Below are 16,957 nucleotides of genomic sequence, written 5' to 3'. Positions count from 1 at the left end.
ATCCCAAGAAAATATTGAATATAAGTTAATTTAACACCATATGAACCTGGGGAGATCAGTCAAGATCTTGGAGTAGAAGGTAGCAGTGCATCCTTACTTCCTCTAAGATGATTTGAGAAGAACACGGAATCTAATAGTGTTTGCGAAATTGAAGGAGAAACTACAGTAGGTCATCTTTGCAGCCAAAGGTCACAAATTAGATATTCAAGCAAGTGAACTGGACAGAAACTGTGTAACATGTTAGGATCGTGGACTTGCCATGATGTGAGGTAGGGCAGTAGGAGTAAGCTTAGAGCTGATTTTCTCACCCCCAGCTTATGCCAATAGCTAGGGGTTTTCCAGAGTGGCCTGAAGCATAGTCTCAGTGCAAAGACCTCCTCCCCCCTGCCCAACATATGGTCAAACAGAGTATATTATGGACTTAGTTCCCTATTCTTTTAGGAAAACAGCACAGAGGGATCTCTCTGGGGGCAAGATCACTCACTTATACCCAAAAGAGCCCACAGCTGACAACTATTGGTTGTCCAGAGCATATTTGCTGGAATAATGAATAAGTTATAACAACAAAAAAAGTAAAGAACCATTGTGAGGAAAGGAATACCCGAGACACAAGCCTGGAAGAAGGAAATAACTTCAAAATACCTATAGCAAAGCCTCAAGGAAAAACAGCTTGCCCACTAGATCAGATGAGATTAAAATTCCTAGAAGAAATGATGCGAGTTTTTTTTTTTAAATGAGTTAAATGGTATTAGAAATAAAATGATTGACAGAATTGGAAAAGAATTGAAACTATGGAAGAGGGACTTGAAAAGAGAATTAACAGCTTGGGCCAAGAGGTACAAAACTTATCCAAGTAATATATTCTCTGAAAATTAGAATGACCCAAATGTAAGTTAAAGGCTTCATGAGACATTGATGTCCACAAGACAGCGAGAAATGTTAAAGTTAAGAGCTTGAAAATATAGAAGAAAATATAGGGTTGCTTCTATCAGAAATAAATGATCTGGAAAACAGATCAAGGAGACCTAATTTAAGAATCACTGGACTATCTGAAAGCTATGACCAAAAAGAGACTGGTTGTCATACTTCAAGAAGTAACAAAAGAAAACAACCCAGATTTTTCAGTTCTGAGGGCAGTGAAAATATAAAAAATTCATTTGTTATCTCTCCTTTAAAAACACCAAAATGAAAACTAGGATTATCAGAGCCAAAATCTAAGATGTTCCAGGTTAAAAAAAACCAAAAAACCAAAAAACTCTGTAAGCTGGAAGAAAGTACTGAGGACCAAAATCAGAATCACATAAGATTTAGCAGTTACCATTATAAAGGAAAACATGGAATAAGATATTCAGAAGGACTAAATATATATAGGCTTAGAACTAGCAAAGCTGTTTAATCTTATAAGGGGGAAATGGATTTTTAAGAAATAGGGGACTTCTTTTATATAATTCCTAATAAAAAGACCAGAGCTTATTAGAAACTTTGAAAAACCAACACTGAAATAAAAATAAACATAAAAAGCTAAATACCAGTGAGCAGTCAGAATAGACTTTATAAGGTTGAAATGTTTGCATTCTAATGGGAGAGGGGATGGAAAGGGATGATACAACTATTCCCTAAGAACCAATGTGGATATAAGCTGGAATCATAGAGGGAGTCAAATATGATAGAGGCCTTGGGAGTGATTTTTACTATATTTTGAAGTTCTTAAATGGATAAAGGAAAGTGAGGGAATAAAAGCATACATTGGGGGAAAAAATAGGAGAAATAAGGGTGAGACTTATCTCACCTAAGTGGAAGGCCCAACTGAAGTTCATTCGAAAAAGGAAAGAGCACGGAGAATGGATGTCACTTGAAAACTCACTTTGAACTGATGCAAAGTAACATGAGAAGAGCCAGAAGAACACTTGATAGTATAACAACAGAATTATAAAAATAAACAATTTTGAAAGACTTAAGAACTTTTTTTTGCTATGAACAACTATGACTCCAGAGTATTGATGATTTAGAATGCTGTCTACCTCCAGTCAAAGAATCAATGGACTAGATGGACAGAGCAATGTATACATTTTTGGACATGGCCAATATAGTATTGTGTTTTACCTGAGTGTATTTTGTTATAGGCAACTTGTTGTTGTTGTTGTTGTTATTGTTTATTTGTTTTTCCACCAGTGGTGTAGTTCTGATGAGGTAGGGAGACAGTATATGCCTATTAATTGAGGGGAAAGTTTTAATTTAAAAAACCCCAATATATAAACACCTTCATTGTAAACAAAAAAGGGACAAATGAATCATCTTATGTTGGAATCACTTAAAAATGACTCTTCTCATGGAAGTGATAGATGTGATTAAGGTTGGTATGAGCAACAGGTAAGATATCCCACTTACTTTTCTCTTGCTTCAAGCAATGAGGGAGACATCTTTTTTGTGATTTGAGGGCGAAAGATGATCTAATCATCATAAGGGATTATTATAATTAGCTGGATGAACTTCAGTATCTTTTTATATGTTATTCCCTATCAGAATTTAAGCTCCTTGAAAGCATGAACTGGCTTTCTAATAACTGGAATGTTCTCAAATTATCTATTCTGAGAGTGGATCCTTTCTCAACTAAGTCTTAATTAAGTATTTGAAAAATTGTAAATAATCCAAATATCAGTTTAAAAGCTTATTCCTTTGAAATTAAAAAGGGGCTTAGATAGTTACATGTTCAGTCAATAAGTTATAATATCAACTTGCAAGTTAGTTTTTTGGAACCTAGGATATTTTTCCCATTGAAAGTTGTAAATGATTGTTAGGTTCCAATGTGTCCCAGGAAAACCCAACTAATATTTATTTAGCTATCTTTAAATATATAAAGCACTAGCATCCCTTTAGGCTCTTAGTATTTTATCATAAGTTTGTAAAATCTTACATTGGCCTTCCTAATGCCAGTGGCCAATTTAAGATATTTTGAACCTATAGTAGCTTCTGTCAGTTCTTCTAAGAATTGACAGATGTTATTTTAAAGAGTGTTTTCAACAAAGGATTTAACATTTTTATTCAATTGCAGGCATAAAATTTCTACTTATATTAAACGTATTTTCCCAAAGATTCACACTTAGACTATTATACAAAAAACTTTTTGCTGCCTGAATGAGGAAAAAACCAATAATGTTATGAAGGACCATTGCTGTCCCAATACATTCCGATGAGAAAAATCAAAGGGATAGTAGAATATTCGAGCATCTTGCCCTTTAAACTGGGCTGGCTTTTCTGTTTAAAGCAAGGCTTTTAGAGGCTTAAAGCAAGGGAGATTAGGCAAATGAGGCAAAGTCAGTGGGGGTATTTAAGAGAAAGTCCACTAAATTAGGTGATGTTGATTAGAAGGATAGGAAAGTAGAAATATAATACAAATCATCTTAAGTCTAGGCTTAGTCTATATTCTGTATAATACTCACCAAAACCCAAGGTCACCCTTTGGGGAGAGAGACCGAGTCAAGCGCGTGCTGTAAACCGAGAGCCAGGCCAAGTCAAACTCCAGTCCGCGTCTGTCTGTGTAGCGCAGCCAGGAGACCAGCGGAGCAGGAAAAAAAAAGGCCCCACTTCCGTTCTCTCCTTGCCTTTTATGCTCGCACCCCGGAAGTTGAGTGCTCAGCAGGCAATTTGGCGTGCGTCGCAGGCGGACTGGTGTGTGTAGCTCATGCTGTTGGTCTCCTCCCCAAAAGGGCGGTCCTAAAAAAAACTGGTGTCTCTCCATTATCTAACCAACTGTTAAAACTTTTTACCACATGGGTACTGGTGAGACCAGACTTTCTAAACATGGTAGTAGAAGTAGTCTGTAAAAGTAGATTTCTCTGGTGCTGTAATATACAGGTTATCTAGATTTGTAATTCATGGAAACTAAGTACAAGATATAGGTAGATTTTAACATCTATACTTTTAAAACATTTATTGAGTCTAATGTGCGTATCTCTATAATCAGCTTTTGTTACTTTAGCATTTTCTAGCTCCCTGAAATTGATTGTCTCATGTGGGTTTGCTGCTACTGCCACTTTTTCAAGGGTATATAATAAGGATGTTTCATGTTATTCCTCAGAATAGTCAGAAAGATAGCAACAGCTGTTTCAAAGAATAGCTACCCAAGGAGTTCTCAGTGCTTAGTAGAACTAGCCCTTATAATTTCTCACTGGCCCACTTCCATAAACTAATGTATCTTGAAAGAGAGATAAATGCCTTAGCTATTCTCTGTATACAAATGTTGCTATTAGAAAAATGGAATTAATATTATGAAGACTGAGAGATCACTTCTACTATTATGGAATACACATGGCTATAATGATTTATATTTTATTTATCCAACATACATATTAAAAATAATGCATACTTTCCCAGGAATGCAACATTTTGACAACAAAAGGATGGTTCTTTTAAATGTACAAGTTAACTAGTTCTATTCACTGAATGCCAGAATAAAAATTATTAAATGGGATTGTATATTCAATCTTCAGTTCACATCCACGTTGGATTTTTGTATTCATTTTGTACCATTTTACCTCCATACTGAGAAATATGAAACTGAATTAGGATGGGCCTGAGAACTTGCTTTCGTCTAAAATTCCTGTGTAAAAGTTCTGATATAGATCCAGGCTGACACTATTGACTTAGGGGGTATTTAAGGAAGTTGAGTTAGCATAGTTTATTTTTGTTGTTGGTTGTTTTGGTTGTGTTCAGCTCTTTGTGACTCCATTTGGGGTTTTCTTGGTAAAGATACTGGAGTAGTTTGCTATTTCTTTCTACAGTTCATTTTACAGACTAGGAAACTGAAAAAAACAGGATTAAGTGAATTGCCCAGGGACATACAGTTAGTGTCCAAGGCCATATTTGAACTCAGGAAGATGAGTCTTCCTGACTCTAAGCCTGGCAGTCTATCCCCTGCACCACTTAGCTGTCCATATGTTAGCATATAGTTAGCATATGTCCAGCTTGAAATTGTTTTTGAACTCTTTTTTTCTAGACTGAAATAGATTGCTGTCTTTTCCCCATTTTCAACGTCTATTCATTTTCTTGAGTTAACGAGAATAGATCTGGTCTTAATTCCAAAATAGACTGACAAATTTACTGAACTGTATAGACAGTTAGGAAATCTATCATATCTGTTATAATGTCAGGGATGTTTTTCAATATTATTTGAATTAAGAGAAAGAGGTAAATATGAAGTATATTGTATAAAATGTTAGTAGTTGGGTTTGTTTTTACTGCAAATAAATGTTCAACTTTACTACATGCATTGTATATAATGTTTACCTTTGACGATAGTAATTAGAAATAATAAATTATTCCTCTTATATCAGTTGACATTATGTTTGTTTGTTTTGTGGGGCAATGAGGGTTAAGTGACTTGCTCAGGGTCACACAGCTAGTCAATGTCAAGTGTCTGAGGTAGAATTTGAACTTGGGTCCTCCTGAATCTAGGGCCGGTACATTATCCACTGCACCACATAGCTGCCATCAGTTGACATTATGGCATATGTTTATTTCTATATGATTGGACTAATTAGTGGTACTATAATCATAGGATATTAATTATCATGGTCATGTTTTTTTTTCAGATACAAGTTGGTGAGATGAAATTCCAACTTGAAAACATCACTAAGGAAAATGAAAGGTAAGTTAATTCTCATATTAGATTCTTTCGTTCTTTATTAACATCACTATCCCATGTTGTAATATAGTATTTTATTCCCAGACTACCTAACTGGATATTTTTGACTTACATGAATTATCCAGACAACTAAGGAATATAAAATTATTGAGCATTGAATGCAGTCAAAAGTATGTTCTTTGTGAGTTCAAAATTAACAACACAGTGTAGTTCTATACTACAGTTCTGTTATGGGAAAGCTTTTTTTAATTTTTTAAAAATTCAATTTGCAATTTTCAGTTCAAGGAGAAATACTTTTAGAATCATTAGATTCCCTGAAAAGCTTGTTTGTTTGTTTTTTTAAATAACAGTATATTTCAAGAAGTAAAGCTCCCTTATCTATTAAAATCAGAGGGCAAAGTAAAGACAGAAAGAATCAATCTCAGGGGTAGCTAGGTGGCACAGTGGATAAAGAATCAGCCCTGGATTCAGGAGGACCTGAGTTCAAATCCAGCCTCAGACACTTGATACATACTAGGTATGTGACACTGGGCAATTCACTTAACCCTCATTGCCCCTCAAAAAAAAAAAAAGCAATCTATCTATTGAAACTCTAAAAGGAAAATTCCTGGGAATATCATATCTACAATTCTGAGCACTAATATCAAAGCAGTAAAACTGAATATATCCAGAAAGAACCAGTTCAAACGCCAATGGGCCAGAGTCAAGAATACATAAGACTGCAAAGCTTCTACTATAAACAAGAGGAGATCTTGGAATGAAATATTCTCAAAGACAAAAAAGAGATAGCTTTACAACCAAGAAAAACTTACCCTGAAAAGCTGAGTAGAATCCTTCTGGGAGGGTTGTGTGTAAATGGACCTTTAATGGAATAGAGGATTTTCATTATTTTCATTATTTCAAATAAAAAGACCAAAATTAATTAAGAACTCTGAAATAAAAAATAATAGATTCAAGAGAAATCTAGAAAGGCAAATTTATTTGAGCATTTGAAGGGGCTACATGTGGTCTTCCATTTTAATTGGGGAAGAGAAATGCGTCTCTTCATAACTTTAATATCTTCAAAGGGTGTCAAAGGAGTTAAATAAGAAGAACAGAGGTTCTTTATGGTATATTGGTTCTATTCTGAGGGCTTGAAAAAGGGAAAGATATGGGAAAGTAAAGAAATGAACTTTTATAGAAAGAAGGAAGAAGAGGATAGAACTTGTTATTTCTCATATATGGGTACAACAGAAGAATAACATATAAATATGGAAGAAGGGTCTGGGGGAATAGACATTACCAGATAAACCTTACTGTCATTGAAACTGACAAAAGAAGGTTGAATATGCATATAGTTTGTTTTTAGAATATATAAAACACATCAATTGGCCATCAATTGGGGAATGACTAAATAAACTGTGGTATATGATTTTGATGAAATATTATTTTGCTATAAAAAATGATAAACAGCACGATTTCAGAAAGGCCTGTAAAGACTTATATGAACAGATGTATAGTGAAGTGAGCTGAACCAGAGGAATGTTGTGCACTGTAACAGCAATATTGTTTGATGAAGAACTGTGAATGTCTTAACTATTCTCAGCAATACAATGATTCAAGACAATCCTAAAGGACTAATGATGAAGCATACTATCTGCCTCCAAAGAAAGAATTGATATTGATTGAACACAAACTGAAGCATCCTATTTTTTACTTTCTTTCACTTTGTTTTCTTTTATTCAAGTTTTCTTATACAAAATGACTAATATGGTAATGTTTTACATAATTGCACATGTGTAACCTATATTTGATTGCTTTCTGCCTTAGTGATGGGGGAGGAGAGGGAGATAAGGAGGGATAGAATTTGAAACTCAGAACTTTAAATAAAAATGTTTATTATTTTTAAAAAATGTTTTTATTTGTTAGAGTTTTAAAATTTTTTCTTTACTTCTCTCAGTTAATTATGGAGAGAGGTATGAAATTGGGCAAGAGTAGTGACACCAGAAAAAAATGAAACATTTAAAAAAATATACAGATGAGAACATACCTTTCTTAAAGATGAAAATGTTTTTTAAAATGCACATATGGGGGGCGGCTAGGTGGCGCAGTGGATAAAGCACCGGCCCTGGATTCAGGAATACCTGAGTTCAAATCCGGCCTCAGACACTTGACACTTACTAGCTGTGTGACCCTGGGCAAGTCATTTAACCCCCATTGCCCCGCAAAAAAACAAAACAAAACAAAACAAAACAAACAAAAATGCACATATGAAGGGGCAGCTAGATGGCGCAGTGGATAGAGCACTGGCCCTGGAGTCAGGAGTACCTGAGTTCAAATCCGGCCTCAGACACTTAACACTTACTAGCTGTGTGACCCTGGGCAAGTCACTTAACCCCAATTGCCTCACCAAAAAAACACCCCAAAACAAAAACAAAACAAAACAAAACAAAAAAATGCACATATGAAGTTAAGAAGGAAGCACAGTGGGGCAGCTAGGTGGCGTAGTGGATAAAGCACCGACCCTGGATTCAGGAGTACCTGAGTTCAAATCCGGCCTCAGACACTTGACACTTACTAGCTGTGTGACCCTGGGCAAGTCACTTAACCCCCATTGCCCTGCAAAAAAAAAAAAAAAAAAAGAAGGAAGCACAGAGGGGCAGCTAGTTGGCGCAGTGGATAAAGCACTGGCCTTGGATTCAGGAGGACCTGAGTTCAAATCCAACTTCAGACACTTGACACTTAATTAGCTGTGTGACCCTGGGCAAGTCACTTAACCCTCATTGCCCTGCCCAAAAAAAGAAGAAGAAGAAGAAGAAGAAGGAAGCACAGATAAGCAGGACAGTTTTGAAAGTGTAGAATTATGTATTTTTTTAAAAAATTAAATGATGTGAAATGGGAATTCATGGTTTAATAGAGAAACCTCTATTTTGTTGTCTATATCTAGAAATGCTCCTCCTTGTTTAAGTTCAGAATTTTGAAAAAGAATATAGGTAGAAAAAAACATCATCTTTTTGGGGGGGGGGCGCGGGTCAATGAAGGTTAAGTGACTTGCCCAGGTTCACATAGCTAGTAAGTGTCAAGTGTCTGAGGCTGGATTTGAACTCAGGTCCTCCTGAATCCAGGGCTGGTGCTTTATCCACTGCCTCCCATCATCCTTTTTAAAGCTTAAATAACGGAAATCCAGACTCCAAATTTTATACTATAAAGTTAAAACTAATACATATAATATTCTCCTGTTAAAAAATTTGCAAGAGAAAGGATGTAATCAATTCTGACATCATCTCCATTGAGTAACCTAAGATTCATCTAATTTCTCTAGACCATCAATTCCACTTTAATATTGCTAGAATCAAGGTCTATTCTTGACATTAAATAAGTTTGTAATAGCCTGGCACAGTTTAGACATTATTAATTTTTCTATCTGCCATGTCTAAAGCCTTATTGAGATTCTTAGAGTTGATAGTTACATATATTATAGAGAAGTCTATCTGGGTATTTTGCTCTATCAGTATTAATAGAAGAAATGGGTGTAGTCCTTGCTATTACAGAGGCCGAGGATTGCTTGAATTTCAGATTTCTGAGCTATAGTAGAGCTAAAAGTGATCAGATATCCTCACTAAGCCCAATATCCATATGGTGTCTTCAGGAACAGGGCCACCAAGGTGAAGGTTAGAATTCGGTGGTGACCAGCATTGGGGCTAGTTCAGTGAGTAGCCAGTGCATTTCTAGGCTGAATGACATAGGGAGTCCTAATCTAAAAACAAAAAAAATTAATAAAATAGATACCATAATTGTCTCTTATCACCAGCTTATGAATGAATGAGCTAAATAAGTTAAAGAACTAGTATTTAAGTCAATTGTTTGGAGTTTGGAATTTATCTTACCATATAAACAATGAGAGTTGTAAATGGTGTTGTAAATTCCTAAATGTACCCATAGAAGCATAATGGATTGATAATTTCAGAGGAAATAGTAGTAATAATAGACATGATTCCTTATGAATCCTTTTCTAAGTAATAAGTGTTTGGGAGGTGTAACGATTGGAATAACGCCACCTGCTGGATACTTACTGTAGAGGAGTTCTGCCCATGAAGCGAAGGTCTTTGAGGGCAAGACCAGGCATCAGGAAGTGACGCGGACGAGTGGGAGGAGGAAGGAAGAGACTGGCGCTCGGTCTCACTCTTTTTTTTTTTTCCTGAGGACTCTGGCGGAGAAGGGAGCTAGAAATGCGCTCTCCCTTTAATAGATAGGAATCTAGACCTTTCTCTCTCTCTTTACCAAATTCTTATTCTCCTTAATAAATGCTTAAAAGTCTAACTCTTGCTAAAGCTTATAATTTATTGGCGACCACTCATTAAATATTTTAGACAGACTAGCTAGAATTTTAGCCCTTAACAGAGGCAAAGAATAAATAGAATGACTGAGTAGTTTCTGTGAAAATATCATGATGACAATATTTGGTGGGAACAGAGAGGGCAGCAGAAGTGAGATTTAACAGTACTGGGGAGGGCTTTAGTGACAGTAGCTAATGTTCATTTAGGCAGTGGTGAGAAAACAGTGCTTCCTCTTTTTATGGGTTATTCTTAAGCCAGGGATGGCTTATACATTGGAGGGGGAAAAAAGAAAAGAAAAACTATGTAGTTTTTTCCCCTCTAATTTTAGAGGAAAGAATCTTGTTTTTGGCACTTAGTAGCTGCAGGGCCTTTAGCAAGTTACTAACCTCTCAGATTCAGTTTAGTAATAAAGTGATAGTAATAATAAAAATACTTGTAAAGAGTTAGGATGACCTGGGTCCATATTCCACCCCTGACAGAAAGCGGATGTGTGAACCTGGGCAACACACTTAACCTCTCAGTGCCCATACAGTGCTGATTTAGCTCACTAGGATCAAATGAGGTAAAATGCTTTGAAAAATCTTAAAGCATTATCTAAATATCAGATATTGTTTTAGAACTCATCCGTTGTTAGATTCAGAGTATCATTATGAATGTTAGTCATCTTAGAACATAGACATATTGTTTACTTTTCATATTCTCCTGTGATGGCAAAAAATTTGTCAAAATTATTCAGCTAATAATTATTTAAATGATAAAGAAAGCACTGATCCTACTTTTATGAGAAAAAAATGTAATACTAGTACCTAAACTAAGGAAGGATAAAATAAGAAGACCAATATCATTAATGAATATTGATTTGAAATTTTAAAATAAAATCTTGTCAGAGAGACTAGCATTTTATCCAAGAAATTAATTATGACCAAGTTGGATTTATACCAGGAATGCGAATGTGGTTCAACATTAGGTAAATAATTCATAATTAATCATATTTAAAATTAAAATATCCTAAATCACATTATTTCAAGAGATATAGAAACTAACCTTGACAAAGTACAATACTTCTTTATGCTAAAATCTTTACAAAGTATAGCAAGATCTTTTTTTTCCAACATAATGTTTTTATCTGAAAACAAAAAGAGTTAACAGTAGTTCTCTCAGTACATACAAGAGTAAAGCAAGGATGTCACCCTCCATGGTATTACTTGGTATTGTTCTAGAAATCCTAGAAACAGCAATAATGTGTGAGAAAGAATGACAGGAATAAATGTAGCAAAGAGGAAACAAAACTAAAGTCATGTTTTTCTACTTAGAAAATCCAAAGAAGTTAGCAAAGAAACTTATTGAGACAATTAGTAGCTTCAACAAAGTTTTAGGCTACAAAATAAACCTATAAATATCAACAGCATTTACATATATATACATATATATTATATATAATAACAAATCTAAGAAAAGACAATAGGAAAGGAAATCCCATTCAAAATTACCGCAAAATGCATAAAATATTTGGGAATTACAAAATGCATAAAATATTTGGGAGTCATTCTATCAAAGCATACACAACATTTGCATAAAGAACTTTAATTGATGGTGAACTATTCTGTGGCTAATGCTAGATTTTGCCAATATAGTAAAAATGATAATACTGTTAGAGGCATTTTTTAGTCTTATTTCTACATCGGTCAAAATAGAAAGAGATATTTTGCAAAAATAGATATATTTTTAAAAGAATTCATTTGGAGATAAAAGATCCAAAATATCAAGAGAAACAATGAAATAAAACAGGAACAAAAGAGGTAGTAATCCTTCTAGACTTCAAACTATATTATAAAATAGCAATTAAGAGATTCATTTGGTATTAGTTTTAAAAAAGAGAAAAGTAGATCAGTAGAACAGACCATAATAATGATAAATAATCATAAATAGTGATAATAACACAGGGTTTGAGAAACCTAAAAACATAAATTACTTAGCAAAAAATTCCATATTTGATTAAAAACTACTGAGAAAACTGGAGTCGTCTGGCAGAAATTAGGCTTAGACCAAGACCTTACAGAATATTCCACATTAAATTCAAAATAAATATACAATCTGAATACCAAAGATCATAATGTTAAAAAAAATTAGAAAAGAAGCACATCAAATACTTTCTACAGGTATAGGTAAGAGATGAATTCTTAACCAAAGAAGGGGCAATGATCACAGTGTGAAACGAGTTATCCCTTTATTCTTCATAGGATATCTTGTTACCCTACTTCTACATATCAGTCACTGAAGTTTGTGGTATTTTTACTTTAGGTTTTTACTTTTATAATCATTAACATTTTACATGAAAATAATCATCCTTTAATGATTAATGTTGTTTGCAGGGTCTTTATAGTAAATGTGATTTTCTTTAATCTTAAAGCCAAATGCTTCTCCCCCCAACCCCCAAAGTGTTGCATTTTTGAAGTTAATGAGAAAATATGATTCAATGTTATAATATTTACTTTAAGGTAAACTTAGTAATTGAACTGTTTTGTATCAAATGAGATTTCATTCTCTGAAGTCAGCTGTGTTTTAAACCAAAAAAGTATAAACAAATAATGAAATATAGCTAGAGATAAAATGTAGTTTCTTAATCTTAAATTCATGAAAATTTACTAAGTTTTTAAGTTCTGTCTATAGCCCAAAGTTTTCAGTAAATTCCACTATTAAAAGGAAAGAATAATTGTTACTTATTCATTTTTGTGATAGTTTTCTATGCTTATAAAACATACATTTTTAAAGTTCATCCAGGGTTGAAAACCATTCAAAGAATAAGGTTTTTAAGACTCAATTTTTAAATGATGGAAGAAAATGCAAAAATATATATTAGCATAATGATTCATTGAAGTAGTACATTCCTTTATTAATACATGTATAACACATGATGAAAAAAAGTTATAGCAACATCTCACTTTTTTGAAACTGTTTTATCAGCCATCCTCCCTTTTGGGGTGTATGTCTGAGACCCAGAAAATAAAAAATTTCTGAGCAGTTAACTTTCTAGAATCTATACATAAAATCACATGAAGTTTATTTATCAGAGAGATTCCTCAGTCCCTTATGTGGCAATTTAGCCTTTTTTAAATACAAAATTCTAACAAACTTGATAATGTAATTTCTAAATCCGTGTCATATTAGCTATAAATAATTAAAACTTAGAAGATGGGCTGGTACCTACAGCAAGAAGTGGCAACGTGACAGCAAGAGAGGAAACAAAAACACTAAAAACTAGACACTAGAACTTTAAAAACTCACTATTTTCACATCTGAATCTGCTCTCATGGTACCACTGTGATAATATGTATTCACAATAATTTATCTAATCACATTGAATTTAAAAACTATTTAATTATCTGTGTTTTTACAGTTTAAAAACTCAGGAAATGTATAGTTCATTTTCAAAATATTTCCACATGAAATAATTGAATTTTTTTAAAGTACACTTAAAAGCCCGTAGCTATCCCAAATTACTTATTTACCATGGGATCTGTACAGTCTTTACTGTACCTATAGTAAATATGAAAAGTTCTCATTACTGTAGACATCTCAAATACTGCTTGACAACCAATGTTTGTCAACAACCAATACCCAGACTGCTAATTTATAGGGTTTTTAGTTTTGTTTTGACATCCCAGTTTCCTCTTTTTTATTGTTCATGTAAAGACAGCAATTATTATCCTGAACATTTAATCATCTCCTTGCTTCAGGAGGTGCTTCATGTTTGAGAGAGGGCAAACCTGTCAGACAGAGGAAGGGAGATGGAAAGGGATCTATCACTGGGCTGCAGAATGGGTATACTGGACAGCTTCCTTCCACCTCCTGAGTCAGGTCTTCATAGGCTTCATTACTTAGTTTGAAGTGAATTCAAATGTAAGTACAAAAATAAATATACATGATCCAAAGTCAAATATAATTTATTTTTATATTATTTGTTCTTTGGGCTTTCTTTCCATTAACATGAAAATTGACCATTTATGAAAATAAAAATGTATTTTTTTCTGCTTGTTAAATTTTCAAAAAGTAGTTATTTATTGAGTTTTATCTATATTTCTTTTGTGCATGTTGCAAAAAAAAGTAAAGAAAATCAGAAAATAAATTTTGGAAAATAACATTCACGAATCTGACTGAAATTGCAACTCTTGTGCCACACTAAATTAGAAATACAAAATAGCTATTTGATAATTAAGCTATCATAATTCCATAAGACAGTATACTGAAGATATTCATGCTATTTTTTACTTAAACTAACATTCTATTTTATCTACTTAATATTTTGAAATTGAAAATTTTCATCTAAAATATATAATGCTAATTATTGAGATTTAAATGAAATTTGCTTAGAGATTTTTTACAAATAACCCCTTTTTGATGTTACTACTCCCTCCCCCCCCAAGTACTTTTTGGTAGTGGAAAATGTATTTATTTGTAAAAATATTTACTTAGGGAGTACAATTCTATGATCCTAAATAAGTAGCCAATGTATCATGCAATTGAATAAATATTCCCATAATTATTTCTTATAATGTTTTTGTGTATTTTCATTGAGTTTCCTATCAGTTCTCATTTTCTTTTAAAAAGGGGGAGGGGGCAAATTTCTCTGTGATTTTAAGGAAGTGATTAGTTTTATTGTGAAAATTTTAAATAGGCACCTTTGATGTACTTGGCTTAAAGTAATATTGTCTATTTCAAGGTATTTTGAGAAGATGAAATATTTGAAGTATCAGCTTTTCTATAATTATATCAGAAAATCCCTATTGAATTGAATAAACTAAATTTCACATTTTACTTTTTTTCCCCAATTATTTTAATTGTGTTGAATTAACCTTTAAAGCTAATACTAAATTATTTCAAAACTTTGTGTAAGTAAGTAGGTGGTCTTTAATCTCCAAGCGTTGATATTTATTGGTTTAGGCTAGAGGCAAGAGTAATAAATCTAAAGAAGTCTAGAAAATACCAAATATTTAAATAAAGATAAAGTGGTTTAAATCCTTTGATCTTCAATATGAGATCATTCATAATTATTTATAAAGTTCTTAAGTTTTTTCTCTCAAAGCGAGATGTAACATCTAACTTTTACCTCCTCTATGAAAAGTTTGAACTATATTTTAAATTAATTAGAGCCAGTTTCATGCATTTAAAATTATAGATTTGTCTTTTCATTCTAAAATCATAGTATTTAATGAATATTAAGCTCTTATTTTCAATTTCCAGTCTGGAAGTATACTTATATTAATTTTGTATGAAGAATTATTTTTTATTTTATTACTAATTTTATTTGTGCTTGAATGTTTATTACTATTTTCAAATATTCACCTTAAACCATTTAAAAATTCCTGTTATTAAACATAAGCTAGATTATTACTGTATTACTGTTTTGCTAAAGGTTGCATGGTGAATTAAAAGAAGCTGTTGAAAAGCAGTTAGAGGCCATTCCTTTTGGTCCTTTATTGGGTACTGATGTGTTTACAGATGAAGAAATGGTCAAGAACCTACAAGAGCAGTTACAACTAGCTAATCAAGTAAGTTACAGTAAATATGCTGTTCCATTTCTTAAGTGTTATCATGACTATGAAAACAATAACAACAGTAAAACAATTTTCAAAACACTTTACAATTATTCTTTAGAAGTGGAAATTTGGGGCAGCTAGGTGGCGAAGTGGATAGAGCACCGGCCCTGGAGTCAGGAGTACCTGAGTTCAAATCCGGCCTCAGACACTTAACTCTTACTAGCTGTGTGACCCTGGGCACTTAACCCCAATTGCCTCACTTAAAAAAAAAAAGAAGTGGAAATTTTAAAATACAGTGATACATTTTAAAATTTTAACATATGTTTGGACTTTTAATTCCACATCTTTGAATTTTTCAAAAATATATAATTTGTAGTGAGTATTCTCATTTCATTTTAAATGTCTAATTGACAAATTCTGCTTGGATAAACATTTAAAAAGATGAATATTTAAAATTTATGGAAAGAATTCAAGAGATAGCCATGGTACTTTCTTCACTTGATATCATTAGAAAATTTTTAAAAACTGTGTAATTTGATTTTCAAAGCAATGACATTTCTTTTTGGTAGACTTGTGCACAAGTGAAAATGCAAACACTTTAGATCCTTATGATTCAAATTGCCTGAATTCCATTACAAAAGATTAGAATATTGGAGATTTCTAGACCACTGACTGCTGTCCAGTGAGTTGTATAACTTTATAATAATAGTTTAAAACCTACATTCCTGTAATTTGGGTTTTGAAACTTATTTTGAAGTGAGTAATCCACATTAGAAAAAAAGAAAAGAAAAATAAGAAAGGTCCTTGCTCTGTAGGAATGTTTTCAAGAGTCTTTTCTGCACCTCTTACACTTCATTCTTGATTAACAATAAAACAATGTTGATGAAGAGAACAGTTTGGGAAAGTGTTGTAGAGAAATGATATAATAAAAGAGGATCTAAGCTTTGGGTATTTAATTCTTGTAGAATATAAAAGTAGGCTGATGGATAGTTTAAGATATCTAAATCAAAAAAAAGAATCATTCACTCTTGCTCTGTCTCTTCTTCTTCTTTTTCCTCCTCCTCCAGCTTACAGTTTGCTATGGTTTGTTCAGTATTATGTGTATCTGCCTTGTCACTGCAGGTACAAGATTATGCTCAACTATTAGAGAACTTGATTCCCCATAGTCCATCATGTACATTTACTTAATTCTAATTTTTGAATATTTTTTATGTATAGAGAGACCACATTTCTGATGAAGATCTTCTGTGTGTGTTGTGTGTGTGTGTTCATTTATAACTATGCTATGTGCTTGAAGGATCTTTTTTTGCCAATCCTTGTAAGTTTAACAGTTTTTTCTGTAACTATGTACAAGTTATTCTGCCCCACCTCACATCCCCCTCCTCCCCAAATACGTCCTTTCCTAGGTATGTTCTATTCATAGACTACACTGAGAAATGCTGTTAGTATTACTTTAGTTG

At 33.2% G+C, this 16,957-nt stretch overlaps 1 protein-coding gene across 4 annotated transcripts in view; it reads left to right on the top strand.

Moving 5' to 3' along the window:
• The window catches only part of SCLT1 (sodium channel and clathrin linker 1), a 219,654-nt gene that overhangs the window by 38,996 nt on the left and 163,701 nt on the right, over positions 1-16,957 (top strand). For all 4 annotated transcript variants that reach the window (XM_043973395.1, XM_043973393.1, XM_043973396.1 and 1 more), the window contains 2 exons: positions 5,592-5,647; positions 15,374-15,509. In XM_043973395.1, the coding sequence (XP_043829330.1) occupies positions 5,592-5,647; positions 15,374-15,509 (192 nt within the window). The remainder of the gene's footprint in view (positions 1-5,591; positions 5,648-15,373; positions 15,510-16,957) is intronic.

This window comes from Dromiciops gliroides, chromosome 6, assembly GCF_019393635.1.
Source record: "Dromiciops gliroides isolate mDroGli1 chromosome 6, mDroGli1.pri, whole genome shotgun sequence".
NCBI classification, from domain to species: domain Eukaryota; kingdom Metazoa; phylum Chordata; class Mammalia; order Microbiotheria; family Microbiotheriidae; genus Dromiciops; species Dromiciops gliroides.
Note: the sequence above shows the minus strand (reverse complement) of the source record. Positions and strands in the feature narration are given on the sequence as shown.